The sequence below is a fragment of the Mesitornis unicolor genome, unplaced genomic scaffold (assembly GCF_000695765.1).
Source record: "Mesitornis unicolor isolate BGI_N332 unplaced genomic scaffold, ASM69576v1 Scaffold41855, whole genome shotgun sequence".
Lineage (NCBI taxonomy): Eukaryota > Metazoa > Chordata > Aves > Mesitornithiformes > Mesitornithidae > Mesitornis > Mesitornis unicolor.
The window spans coordinates 1-14974 of record NW_010184222.1 but is presented as its reverse complement, the minus strand read 5'-3'; the positions used below and the strand labels follow the sequence as shown (position 1 = coordinate 14974).

Genomic DNA, 14974 nt, shown 5'->3' with positions numbered 1-14974 from the left:
GTAAAAACAAGTGTAATAGATAGTTCTAGCAGAACCTTGAACACAAAAGGCCCAAGAATAGAATAAGTTAAACCCATCTTGCTGTGCACTATAACTGGAAATGTTAACCTTGATATTTAATTTAAATCAAGTCATAGCAAAGAATTCTGACTATAATTGTTATCTGTGATATAAATAAAATTATTATGAAATGGAATTGTGCTTGGAAAGGTATTGCTTCGCCTGCTGCATTGCCTGAAAGCAAATTGAACTCTGTGAAGGTTTATCACCCTTTGCTGTCTTCTTCCTCCAGTCTTTCTCTGTAATGGATCCATTTTACTGCAAAAATATGGAAAGAGCGAGCTGAAAACAAATTATTAATTTTCCACTTTACCTGCTATTTCCAGAGCTTTGCTGATTCTATTGCACTGCTGATTTTTCTCTTTTGTTCCCCTGCGAACCCAGGGAAACAGAGATCTAATATTAGAGCTCATAATAGAGTGCAGCATTTCACTGGTATAACAGCAGTTTACTGACAGGCAAATAAGGGAGCAAGTACAAGTGCATGGGTTTAAGCCAGAAAGAGGAACCACTGGATCCACCATCTATGTTTCCCAAGCTTGGCCTCAGCTGGACTGTTGATAGTGGCAAAGGGGCTCTGACAGGCACCAGACTTTCTCAGAACAATCCAGTGCAAGAGACAAACGAATGTCTTGGCCCCATAATGTACCTGCCTTTCCTTGCCTTCCACTTCCGATAAGAGGGTGCATTGGTGACAGAGCACACACCAATGGAGTGGAAATGGTGTTCAGGCTTGGACAACGAAGACTGACTGCATCTCTTCACCTACAATACATCACCTTGGGGAGGCTGAATATGCACAGACTGCCTCAAAGATGAATAAAAAATAAACTGATTTCTTTGATGAGATTTCTAAGACCTCGTTCTCTATAATGAGAGGCACCAAAGTGAACCTACGTCCTGCTTTCAGCCAGAGCGGCTGCTTGTCTCCCACCCTGGGCCAGCACATGCTAGAGGCAGCTGGCAGATTGAAACCCCATTAACTACCTCAGGCTGTGCAAGCATGCAAAGAGAAAGCACAAGAGATAAAATGGCAGGATGCAGCAGCAGGGGAACACGCCTGCTGGCAGCAGCCCAGCATGCCACACCATATCACCTGGATGCCAACACACGCGGATGCTCTCTCCTCACACAGCTCAGAAGGGTGCACTTCACTTGCAGCTTCTGCTCCTTTCAGGTAAAGGTTGTTCATGAGGCCGCGCTTGGTAAAGGGAGCTGGAAAAGGCTAATTTCAGTTTACAACACGTGGGTTATTACAGAGACCCCTCAGCAAAGAGTCTCATCTCTCATGGATACCTTTACAGCAGCAAACGCAAAGAAGCCCGCCAGGGCTGCTTCAGAGGAGAAATGCCATTTTGGTGCATTGCTTCACCATCTCAAGGAGCTTCTCTCTTTCCTTTGACTATAGAAGAAATTAAGGAGACAAAGTATTCAATTTAGCTAGATGAACAGACCTTCTATTCCCTATATGTTGATTCAGAGAGATATTTATTGTACAGGTGTGCTTTCCTCAGAATTACTGTTGTCACTTCAGAGGATTCCTACAAGATCCTTGCTGACTTTCACACAAGGGCAGAGGTAAGCACAGAGCAGCTTGGAACAGTTGGTAAAATCTGGAATTCCAAAAACTTTGCTATTTCCCTGCTGTGGATTTTGTTTCTTTTTCCTGGCAACTCATCTCCTGTGAACTGTATACATCTGTGCTTTTAGATTGTATTTATTTTATCAACAGTTTGGGTTTTTTTAGTTGGGCAAACTCCATTTTTATTTGCAACATTCTTAATGTTTTAAATCTGAAAAATCATGTTAGAAATAGTGCTTGAACATCAAGATTGCAAGTGTGACGCAGAGCTCTTTCCAAATAACAGCATTTCTGTTCTTATTACATAAACCTACTCTGTGGGATTTGCTAACCTCATACTGTAACAGTGTTAAACACAGCTCCTAGCCAGATGAGAGACGCATGGATTGATGGAGGCTTGATAATCATAAATAACATCTTGTTGGGGCCATGTGCCAGTAGCTAGCATGAGTTTCAAAACAAACATGGACGGAGGACAGCAGGACACTTTGCCTGGGAGTCTCCCAGTTCCTTCCACGCCAATTCTTAATCAGGATGGGTTTGGCAAAGCCATTTAACCTGTGCTTCTTTCAGAGTGGATGATTACTTTCCAAAATCGGGTGGATGCTATGACAGCTGATTAATTATCATTGTACTCTGCTTAACAAATGTAATTAGGATAAAGAGGGTTAATAGGGAGAAACATGGCACAGAAAATGAAGGTGATCAGAGGCACAATGCAAAAAGACCCTAAGTGTAGTGAGATAGAAAGAGAAGAAAAACAATAAATAAGGAAAGGAGTGCATAACAGATGTGTATGTAAAAATAAAAAGCTGTGGTAACTTCAAAAAGTAGAGGAGGGGAAAAGGAAATTAAAAATTAGAAGCAAGGCACTGAGATGAATGGATTTGAAGTATAAAGAGAAAAAAAGAAAATTAAAAAGATGTAATAAAAGCCTCCCAGCCTTTTGAGTAATGAATCTTTTCATTTATTTATATCATTTTTTGATATTAGAGGAAAATGGTAACACAGTTATATTGAGCTCACACTATGTTAACACAGTACAGCTCTTAATTCCTGGGTTATGTTGTTAAATAATTAACTTATGAATCATAAGTAAATAATTAAAACTTGGTTCTCTAAACCTCAGAATGGAGACTCTAAAACTGTCACAGTGATATCAGATTTTATCAGAACTGGTATTGTAGTTAATTAGAAAAACTGCAAATAAAAAAAAATCTAAAATCTGTGGCTGTAAAGACTGCTAGCAGAAGAAACCTGGGCTCCATTTCCCCATTGTACAAAATAAAATCGATCATCTATTATTTAAATCTTATATGTTGAACTTACATCAGGAGAAGACAGAAGCATGGACTGCTAGTTCCTCTGCAAAAATACCTAGAACTGCCCTGGGCCTTGTCCTGTTGGAAAGCGTACATGATTTGGGCAGCAGGATAGGAAAGGATGTCACTCTAAAAGGCTAAGGCAGTCTTGAGTTCATGTTTAAACACCTTTTCCTCCAATGTCCCAAAAATGAAGAACTATAAAACAAATCTTTACACTTCAGTGGACAATAACTTATCAGTTCCATGGCACTATTTACCAACATTAAGAAGAAACAGCTACAAGAATCTTTTAATAACTTTATTTATTTTAGTAAAAGAGGAACAGTAGACAAACTAAAAAAGCTCACTCTTAGCATCCACAAAGCAAAATAATTCCTTTTCTCTCATGGGCATCTGTTTTATTTTCCAACATAGCAAAAGCACATGTACTTCAAGTCTAAGCAAGGCAACTAATCTGGTTTCTGCCATCATCACAGTCACGAGATATATATATATATTTTTTTCATGATGAGAGGACTCTGGAAGCACAGATCCTGCTGTGCAGAGCCGTCACATTCCTTCATGAGAACAACCTGGTAGGAATCAAAAATCTAAGGAACATCAAATAACTAATCCAGTAAGAAATGGCAAAATGCTACAACGGTTATTGAATAATACTCAATTTGATTGGTCATTCTTGTAATCTGTCATTTAAAAAATAAGTAGAAGAAATTCTATTGTTTAGAAGCCCCCACCCCTTCCTCTTCCTGGAGCTTAGTCTTGCAAAACACTTGTCAGCAGCAAAAAATTTAAGTGCTCTGAGTATCAGTGCGGGGACAAAAATGTACCACAATTCCTCAGCACCCCCCATAACCTCCACATCTGAGGTTAGGTTGACTTTGCAGCCCCCACTTCAGCCGTGTTGGCTAGCATCTGTCCCTCAGCCCTGCCTGGGGGCTCATTTCACCACAGCCTGGGCCTGGGCGTAGGAGGAGGAGTTGGTCTCAAAGTAGCACTCCAGCTGCCCACAGAGGGCCTCGAAGGTGGGCCGCTCAGCTGCCTCTGCACTCCAACACTCCAGCATCAGCTTGTAGAGCTGTGTTGGGCAGCTCTCCGGCTGAGGAAGTCTGTACCCCTTGTCCAGCAGCTGTACCACCTGGTGTCCTGACAACCCTGAAAGCCAAAAAGAGTTTGTCAGACTACTTGGGGTCTATGTAGTGGTGCTGTATGTCCCTATCCCTTACTGAGAAGGCAATGGGATGCCCTCCCTCACTGTGAGGCACGTGTGCATGCTGAGGGCAGAGCTGGCATCAGCAGGTCCTTTCAACAGCCGCAGGCACCAGGAGTCACTGGAGGATTCCAAACCAGTAGTTAAAACCCACCTGCAGCACTTCCCAATCTCCTCACCCCAGATGCAACACCTGAGAGGCAAATGGGTTTATCTGAGTGTTCCCTTTGCCACTTGGTTTACCAGAAATTTTCTGACATCTATTGTCTTGTTCCCTTATGATTGTCTACTCTTTAAATTAAATCTTGAATTGCATAATCTTTGTTTATTTTCCCTATATCTCTGAATGGCATTTCCTCTATACATTACCCATTGCCACCACGGATCAACATAACTTCTTCTAATTATTACTGAGCACAAACGGCTGAAAGTAATGCAAAGTAAACAAATAGCCATGGCAAAAGGACATTTTATACTGTAATGTTTCAGGTAAAGTATCCTTTTGCCAAGGGTTAATGCTGAACATATTTTTCAGACAAGATGAAGAATCATGGTGTTAGGTATAATTTATACTTGAATAGTTTATTTACATCTGTGTCTGCATATGCACATATCTATGGTTTACATAAGAAAGAGCTGAGGATTGGGGGCTTTGGTTTTTCTTTTTCTTTACAGAATCGTTTCGCAGGAGGTGATGGGGAGAATCAAAAAGCAAAATCAATTTTTCCTTTTAGAGGAAATACCAGTTTGGGACCCTGTGAAATGTAGTTTATGGTGAACACACCAACCCTCAGGCCTGTACAGATGCAGTATAACTCGTTTTTTTCCTTAGTCCTTCCCTTGTGTTCTCCTCACCAACACAAAATGAGTCACAGTCAATCATTTCACTGATATCTTGTGTTATGTGAGCCACGGTTCCTTGAGCATTTCTCACAGTGCTAGGAATAATAGCTGCTCTCATACTATTAAATCTACTTTTGAGGTTAGTGACATTTTATTCCTAATTCTTGTGATCTTTCACTTTCTGAAGACTTTCCACTGCAGTAGTCAAATACAAAGGAAGGGTGTAAAAACATCCTGATTCATTTTTCAGACATTTTCTTCCTGAAGTGCCTGTGCAGCACTTCACACATAATAAACTGTTCTTCCGTGTAATATCCTCAAGGAAATAAATTTTTAAAACAAACAAGAAGGGCAGGATGGGAAACAGAAAAACCTTCCTTTTTTCCACATTCCAAGAACTGGCATTTTTGATCTGACGCTGGAGGGAAATAGCCAGTTGGCTTAGGCTCCTGTGCAATGCAGGTTGACTCCAGCAGAGGCAGCTTGAATGGCTGCTAATCACAGCCTTTGGAAAGCTTCCAGAGAGCCTGGGGCAGCCAGAAGGTCTGACCCACTAAATGAGCCTCATCTGAACAGTTAACACATCTTTCTGTTCTCACAGTTTTAACCCTTTAACATGCCCATAGTACAGGTGTGTGACTTTTTTGTATGTCATTCTCAAAGCAAGAAAGTATTAGATATCATTCTCCAGGTAAATGCACTTACCAGCGTAAGGCATCTTCCCATAGGTGATTATTTCAAACAGAAGTATTCCAAATGACCAGACATCCGACTTAATGCTGAATTTGCTGTAGCGGATTGCCTCCGGGGCTGTCCATTTCACTGGGAGTTTAGTTTCAGGCCTAGCTTCATATACGTTTTCATTTTCTACCTGTCATGGGTAAAATGAAGCAAGCCTGATTTCAGATCTGTTTCAGCAAAGCACTTAAGCACCTGACTAAGGTAAGCATGTGCTTAATCTTATCCTCTTTTAGCTGAGCACTTGCCTTTCATGGTAGTAAAGCACACACTTGCCGAAGTCTATTGTTGAATTGGGCTTCTCAGTTGAGAAATGCTGCCATTCATCAGAGGCTTTGCTAAAGCATTTATCATTTCAGGCGAGCATGCAGTGTTGGAGTGGCTTGTGATTAATTATGACCTGCTACTGTGAATTCTGGACCCGGCATGCAAGATTTCAAAAGTCTGTCAGGAGTGGCAGTGTAAGCATCCTGCTGAGACTAGAGACCAAATGGCTCCACGTCTGGTTTTCAGTAAACAGAGATGGCAAGAGCAAGAGCTAATGAATTTCGGAACCTTTCTGCTGTGATTTATTGCAGTGTTGAAGGGCCACTGACTTTTACAACAATCACTTAAGCAGATTTCAGAGACCAAAGAACAAACTACAAGTAACTCAGATTAACATATTAGTTTACAGTGGGTCCAATTAGTGCGTGTAAAGTGAAGATGAAGGACACATAGGAAAAGGAAAATTGTTTATATGCAAATTTGTAGAGTAATTTCCTTAAAGTTTTATAGCACAGATATCTAAATTCTGTGAATATATATTCTCTAATTCCTAAATATAATTTACACTACACCAGTCATATACAAGCCTTAGTCAGATTTTTTTGCATGCAAATCCAAGCAAATGTGTGCAAGATTGTGTTTGTTTGATTGTTTTTAAATAGAGAATGTATGTTTCCCAGCTGTAAGGACCTATAGTTTTGAAAAGACTGGTTGTTAATGTTTTATATCTACATACAGCTGGCATCTTGACCATAATACTAATCTCTAGAAACAGGAAATTATTTCATTATGCTAATTAGCACATACAGAAATACAGATTTCATTCCTCACACCTACTCCTTTGAGATCTTTGCATGTGATCATGTTACTGCTTTGGCTTCAGAGACAGAATATTCCTAAGAAAGTCTGCCAAGATGACTATATGACAGAGTATTTTAGTAAAGTTCAGTTTTAACAAGAAATGTCAACAGCTGTAAATTATTACCCTCTCTAGTGAGGACAGAGGAGAAATATCCATTGTAAGCACTGTTCATTTAAAAATACATATTTTTCATGTTAAAAAATGTGGAATCTAAACTTATGTGTAACTAGAAGAATCAAAACTAAGCAAAAAGCATTTTCAAAGTCCCTTGATGCCATAGTAAAGCCATTATTCTATACTTCAGTATATAATAAATTCAACTGTTATGAACTTCAATTTCTACTGCTTGAATGGAAACAAAAAAACAAGAAGCAGAGGGCTTTTTTCTGTTTTTCCTTCTCAGTGCAAGAACATAAATCAATAAAAACAATAATAAGATCTCAGAAATTATGGATTACATATTGAAATCCATAAAATGTGGCAAATCAAATCTTTCGAACTCTGATCAAATCATTTTCAGAGGTAGGAAATCTCATTTCTAAACAGCAGCTGTTTCCTAGGGTCATCTTGGTCAGTATAACTTGGCATTCCACGTCCTCAAGGGGTAGAGAAAAAAAGCAGTGTAATGACAAAGAACATCAGATTTAAAGCTCTGAGAGCTCACTTTATGAACTCCGCTGTTAGTCATGGAGAGGAATAAGGCCCTTTTTTTGATTACTACCTACACTCGCAAACACCATGGAGGCAGTGGGGAAGTGAACAAGGAGAGAACAGCTGTCAATACATTTTTATACAACTTCTCTTATAGAATCATGAATATAATTTTGCCATTATTTCTGTGGTCTCTCTTCATGTGGCAGACAATGGTGTTATCGATAAAGGTTGTGCAGCAAAGGGTATTGCTTGCCAGGCTCCTTCCTTGGTGGCTGAGTGAGAAGCAGACACCAGGATGCCATCTTCAGATTGACAGAAAGACCAGGGTTAGATTCTAATCTGGCATGGGATAATGCAGATAGGGGATACAAGTGAACACTTTAGGAGTCCTTTTCTCCCTGGGCATGCCTTTTGCCTGAACCCAGCAATTCAGAGGCTACATACAGTTCATTCTTTAGTTGACCTCTTCCACCATGTTCCCCAGAGTTAAAGTAGAGCCAATTCCTCTGCTCACAACCTACCTTAAAAACTCTTGCAAGCCCAAAGTCTGCCACTTTGTAAACACTGTGTTCACCAACAAGAACATTCCTGGCTGCCAGATCCCGATGGATATAGTTCTGGGATTCAAGGTAAGCCATCCCGGAAGCCACCTGAGCAGCCATGTCTACTTGATGTGGCAGAAAGATTCGGGAGCCTGCATCTTCTGTTTAAAAAGAAGACATAATATAACATAATAGATAACATAATATTTATGGTATTCAGATATAAGTAACATAACAGCTGAGTGTTTCAAATAGCCAACACATATCAATAAAACTATGCAATACAATAAAGTAACAGCCCGACCAAATGACAGAGGTTAGTGAATGACAGTACTTAAAGTCATGTAGCTAATTTCACAGTAACTGAGTAACAATGCTTGTCCCATCTTCTCTAAAAGGGTAGATACTAAATACAGCAATTGATCTAGGCCTGGAAGGAGCTGCTGACACAACCCAAATAAAAGGCATTTATCTACCAATACAGATGTGTGCCTTTCTGACAAGTGCATAACCTGTTCCAAACGGTGAGTAAGAGTTAATGTCAGTACTCACTGGGTGTAGCCAAAGCTGACTAAAGATGGAAAAGCACAAAATTATCCTTGTTCCCTGTTCTCCAATGATTCTTACTAGGAAATATACCATCTGCTGTGAAGTGTAACTCTCATTTTCATTTTCCAGTCCACTTGACTGCTTCACGCTGTTATCTCTGTTGCTTCTACTCAACAGTAGGAGTCCTTGAGCTGCTTTCAAGCTGCCTGCTCCTCTTGTAGAACTTTTTGAAGCAATGTGCATGCCATTCCCACCACTGTAAGACCAGCAAGTCCCAGAAATAGAAATTTGACAATCAAAGATTGGCTGTTCAAAGCAGTAGAACTTTGAGCAGAGCAACTTGCCTCCACAAAGGAAGGAAAGAGCATTAGGGCATGAAAAACTGCAGGCAAAAATAGTAAGACAGGCACCCCGAAAAAAAAGCCGTTGGGTTATTGTACATTAGAATTCAAACTCAGGGCCTTTGTGGCCTTTTGTGGACAGCTGACCTCCTCATAGCAAAGAATTTATATCCCAAGGTAATCTAGGTAAACCAAAGCAGTCTTGTATTCAGGCATCCCTGTCACACAAACCCAGACCCTGCAGCACGGAAGCACAAGTGCCTACCTCTGTAGCCTCTAATACTCAAAATAGTTTCAACTTTCTGTTTCAGAACCTTAACACCAAAAAGCTTTGTGTTTGCTGCTAAGTTTACTGGCAGCTCTCCTTTCTTATTGAGGATGGTGACTTTTCCTTACTGCCTCTGCGTTAAAGAAATTAAACATTTGTAACTGGCAGATTTCTGTTGCCTATTTTGAACCGATTCATAGCAAAAGTGTGTCTTAGCATTGTTTTGCATAGCCTACTCAAGTTCTGGCATTTTATCTGACCTAGCTTTGCAATCATCCTTTATGAAGAGTGTGAAATTCCATTGTTTATCAATCTATTCAGCAATCTCCAGGCCTTGAATTTCCTGCTTATCTGGATGTTCTGAGGTGATGAATAGGTGAAAGAAATTAATTTTAAATGATTAAATTTGCCCTGTTTGTGTATTGTCCTAATTCCTTTTGGAGGCCAAACTCCAGCACTAAGATTATTTACTTCTATTGTTGACTCAGAGAGTGTTTTCCTCTCCCATACGTATGTTTAATAGTTACCATGACCTTTAAAAGAGAGGGAGAAAAAACAGGCTGTGAAAATCTATGGCTTAACCATCAAGAAAATCCATCATCAGGCCACAGAATAATATAACACTGAAGTTTTGCAGTTCTGGTAACTGGCAGACATCAACATTTATTATTCATCTTGCTGGACAAAGATATTAAATCTGCAAATGATGCTTATGTTGTATTTAATCAGAAAATAACTAAATACATACAAGTATGTTGCATAAGTACCTGGGTTTTGGAAACTAGCTTATGTGATTCAGTTTTGAAGTCCCTCTCTCTGTGTTCCCTTTTACACTGCTCCTTCATCTGCACAGGCTGTGAACTACCTCCTGGTGAAAGCAGACAAGGATGCAGGCAGACCTGATGCACAAATTTGTCATTCCCTTGCTGATGCTCCAAGCTTGCCTGAAACAACCTTGCTCCAAGAGGCAGAACATAGCAATGTCACAGAAAAAAAAAAAGGATGACTCATAAGCCTCGTGTTTAATGAGCTGCTTCAGTGCAGTATAGGAGTTAGAGCTGCTAAACCCTCTGTGTTTTACTCCCTGCAGGACACTCAGGTGTTAACAGACAAGGATGAGATCCATCTCTAATGGTAGAATTGCAGCTGAAAGACTGTTTCTTTCATTGGGGACTGTTTGGGATCCCAGACCAGGCTGACCTACTGTTTTTAGCATGTGGGCTGAGGGAGGATAAGAGGCCATTGTTGATTTGGCTACTGCAGTATTTCTTGGAGGGTTTCTCTCTGTGAGCGGGTTCTGTGCTGCTGCTTTTCTGGAGCTAGATGATGGAAAGCTGTAAGGAGGAGTCTCAGCTGATCAGGCACTGCAAACTGTGCACAAAGATAAAGCATGAAAGCACAGGTCTCTTTGGGATCTGAAGTGCAAGTCATGTATGGTTGTCTCATAAAGATTTCTGACTATACCTCCAGGCTGGGCCAGCCAGAGCAGGCAAGTTCGAGCACAACTCTGCATTAGTACAGCTACAGAGGTTTCCAGAGCAGAGCCAGCTCCCATCTGGCTGGTTCAGAGCAGGTTAGAAGAGTTTACAGCTGTACTCATGTGCTTTAGTTTGTTTTAAAGTGTTTTAAAGGAGGAAAATCTACAACAGGAAACCAAAGTTAATATAACTTCCACACTCAAAGCCAGGCACTACTGGAGAATTTATAAAATCTTCCCATGGCTTATTCTTTATCCTGTAAAAAAAAATGTAGTGTCTCCATGTTCTTTCCTACTAATATTTTTTGACAAAACTACCACCCTTGTATGAGAGATTTATTAGAGAGAGTATTAAAGAAGGCTTAGGGTCTGCACTCTGTTCTAAGCAATCAATCACCTTATCTCATACAGAAAAGATGGGAAAACATTCTCATTGACAGATGCCTGACAACAAATAAATAAATAAAAAAATAGCGCTTTCCCCTCTTGAGAGCATTGCTTCTGTAATAATCCTCCAAACTTCAAGACTGCATCCCTGCCAGAACAAGCCCCAGGTCTATCAGAACTGATAAAAGCACTCGTACATTTATGACAATTTCATTCACATCTAATAACAAAGAAACGTTTTCAGTTGGATTTTCCTCATAGTGGTGGCAGCTCAATAACTGCATAGCAGTGTTCATCAAGAAGTATCCCAAAGTACATTCACAGGGTGCACAGGGGATTCACATGCCCATCATTATTAAGTAGCTGTCATTATGGTAGAATGCAATACTTACTATACATGAAATATTAGAGATTTTTAAAGCTGGAAAACCATACCATGCATTTCTAGGAGGGGAAATCTACACAGAGACTGACCTCTGGACTTTCCCTCTGTTCCAGTTTGCAGTATTTATCCACAGAGCATGCTGAGATAGCAGCCTTTTGGAAATGTTTTCCTGGTTCCTGCAGCGGCTGAGTCTCAAGAATGCTTATCAGGAGCTGCGCACTGGCTGCCCGCTGACCCGGGTCACTTCCAGTCACAGAGCTCTACGCAAGCTTTGAATCTCTTTCCTTATTACTCTTGCTGACGGCAATGACTTTTCTCTGACCAATACCTACCAAGGCACCCAGATCCCTCCCTCTGTCTTTCAGTTTTCTTTATCCTCCAGTGCACAGGCCACCAGACAAGGAGAGATACCATTAGGCTGCGTTTCAACAGGCTATTTTTATGGTTATCTTGATGGCTGCCTCGAAACCAACTGGCTTTCCAAAGTCTCCCTGAGGCAGGGCTGCAGGAATGAGCACGCAGGCAAAGATTGGGCTGCATACATGTACTGCCTACAGCAAGGGCAGCTGCTGTGCATATGCTGCCAACTGATCTACACCTAGACTGCGGCACTGATGTGTCCTGGACATGTTGTACTCCTTGCACAAACCAGTCAGTTTTTAAACCACCGCAACAGCTGTGACTCATCCTGGCTTTCTCAGAGCTATTTCTCTGGTGCAATGTTTTCATGCACAGCAACCATTTCCTGATGTGCCAGGCTCTTTCAATCAGGTAAGCAGCAATCTGCACACAAAGGCACCAAAAATGAGAATTTAAAGGAAATAAGTGCCTCGCTACCCCTGGCCACTGAAAGCCTACAAAGCTTTAGACAATCTAGCCTCTCACTGCATAGCTCCTGTTGGGGCTGTCCCTCTACCAGAGATTTCTTTAGCTGTATTTTTCCCTGGACTGATCTTCACTTAAGAAATAGTTCTTTAAAAGAAGATGGGGGAATGCACGTGTCATGGCAAATACTGTCTGTGGTATTTCACAGAGCTTTCTTTGCCTTATGGGCTGGAGACAGGGAAGAAATTTAGCAAGACAGTCACTGTGAACATTTTTTCTTCAAGAGATCATTATAGCTTTAGAAACATTTAGCATCTCGGAGACATCTGCTGAACTGAAAATGGGTAACAGAACCAGAATCAAGCATTTTTCAATAGCAGGGGTGAACTTAAGGTGCAATCATTATGCTAGTCTGTTCCAGGCTGTACAATTTTAATTTTAATTATTATTTGCCTTCAAAAGAGCACTCTGAAATGCTGCTGAGATAAAAGCCCTGAGGCGATAGGCAAGGGACAAATTTACAGTGAAAAGCTATCCCTGCCTAGTAATAGATTTCAAAGCTGTTAAGTACATTTTGTGGAAGTGCCTCTATTTCATGTCAAATAACATGACGACCTATCTTTCTATGCTTATATTTTTATTCTGTCAGTGTATGTTTCCATCTAGTCATAGAACTGGGTGGAAAGATGTGGGTCATTATAATGCAAGAATAAAACTGTGAATGCTATCCTCTCCTACTTCTCAAATACTTTGGCACGTCAAAAATTCATAAACCTCTTTCTGTCCTCTTTTCTCATCCCCACACACAACAAAGAATGTAGCTTTTACATTAAACCAAAGCGTTGTACTTGTTTTATGTTAGTGTATTTACTAAACTGGCAGCTGTGGCACCCTTGAAATGAGTTTATAGTCATTTACTTACTTTGAAGGTACTCTAGAAGACTTCCGTATTTCATTAGTTCAGTAATAATATAAATTGGATCCTCCAAAGTACAAACAGCATAAAGCTGTATAAGCTTTGGATGTCTCAAGTTCTTCATTATTTGTGCTTCCCTCAGAAAGTCCTTTGGATCCATTGAACCTGAAACAATAGCATGTAACAAAACATACGATGAGGTTATTAAAGGCCTTCCTACCAGCCTGGCAGTCTTAAGGGAATAACTCAGATTGTTTTCTGTCTTTCAAAGTACATTAGCATCTCAAATCTTCACAGTTCCCACAGAAAACAGGCAGTGCAGCTGAAATGCACAGTTAATGAGTGAAACATCCCAGTTGTGCAGGGACAAAGAACATATGTGCTCCGGCCACCAGAAATACAAAGGCTAAAATTAACGTCCCCCAGGCCTCCCCCAGGCAGGAAAAAAGGGAGGATAGAATGTTAACTGATATAATTTGAGCAAAAAATTATATTACAACTGGGTAATGAAACATCCAGAAACTGAGGTAAGAGTGCCTAGGTAATGAACATAAAATTTCTGACAGAAAAATAGTGCTGCAATAAGAATTTGTTGCACTATTTTTTCTGGTTCAGCAATCAAAGCATGAAAGCACTGAAATCACTTTAGCATAGAAGGAGTGGATGTGTGCACTTTATATACATAACTATAAATAACTATTTATAACATTCACATAATCTACAAATGAATGTATACAAATATTATAGAGTTCTGGAACTGCCTTATTAGAAATACCAATGTATGCACAATGTAACAGTAATTTCACACTCCCTTAAATGCAGAAGTATCTTAACAGCTAATGATTCCAACTTTTTAAGTGTTATATAAGGTCATAATATCTAGTTTTATTCATATACACAGTGAGTCAATGCATAAACTATGACAAAGAGACAATATAGAAATGGCAGAGAGAGCTAAAGTCAGTGGCAAATTTGGGATTAGATCATACATCCTGAATAGGGGATTGATTAGGAAAAAAAATGTGCAAATAAGGAAGAGAAGCTTCCTCTGTGGATGATCCAGTAGTGATCAGATATTTTCAGATGTTTGAGGAAGGTGGTAAATAACATATACTTCACAATACTTATTACAAACAAATGTGAAATGATCCAATTACTCAAATGTTTCATTCCTTCCAAATTAAAATATTTTCATTAAGAAAATATTACAGTGAAAGTTTGAGGAAAAAAAATAACCTACTCAAGTCTAGTCTGCTCTATGCTGTGTTTAAAAACAAACTCTTTTTCTTAGCATAAGCAGACTGAGTCATTTGAGAAGCCAAGGCTGCAAGAGTGAGAGTTTTTATTTTATGGGCTTTTTTAAACATTAGGTAACAGACAAGGTTCATTGGGGAATTTGGCTCTGTTCCAAACAAGGATGTTTAAATGAAGTGAAATGCTGGGAGGATGCTAAATGGCTCAGCAATAAAACTCCACCAGAAAAATCCGTTCTACAGAAGGAACTGGTAAAGAATCCCAGGCCACCTTCACCCAACACCTGCCTTGATGGTGCCTCCTGAAAAGGGCTACAACCTATTTCCCAAAACACAGCAGTGATGTACACCAATGCAAGAGGAATGACTCAGAAATGCTTCTGACACAGACTTACTGAAAAAACAGCCACTTGACACTGCAACTTATGAGAGCAAAGATTATTGGAAGGGACAGGTGCTCCTCTCTCCAATGTCACAGAATCACAGAATCACA

At 40.0% G+C, this 14974-nt stretch overlaps 1 protein-coding gene across 1 annotated transcript; it reads right to left on the bottom strand.

Moving 5' to 3' along the window:
- Positions 1-3904: 3904 nt before the first annotated feature.
- On the bottom strand, positions 3905-13393 carry LOC104540560 (tyrosine-protein kinase FRK-like; the record flags this gene model as incomplete). Its single annotated transcript, XM_010184395.1, has 4 exons — positions 3905-4119; positions 5723-5888; positions 8060-8241; positions 13235-13393. Coding segments are annotated over 4 exons (722 nt in total), but the record flags the coding sequence as incomplete, so codon positions are not given.
- Between the last annotated feature and the right edge of the window lie 1581 nt (positions 13394-14974).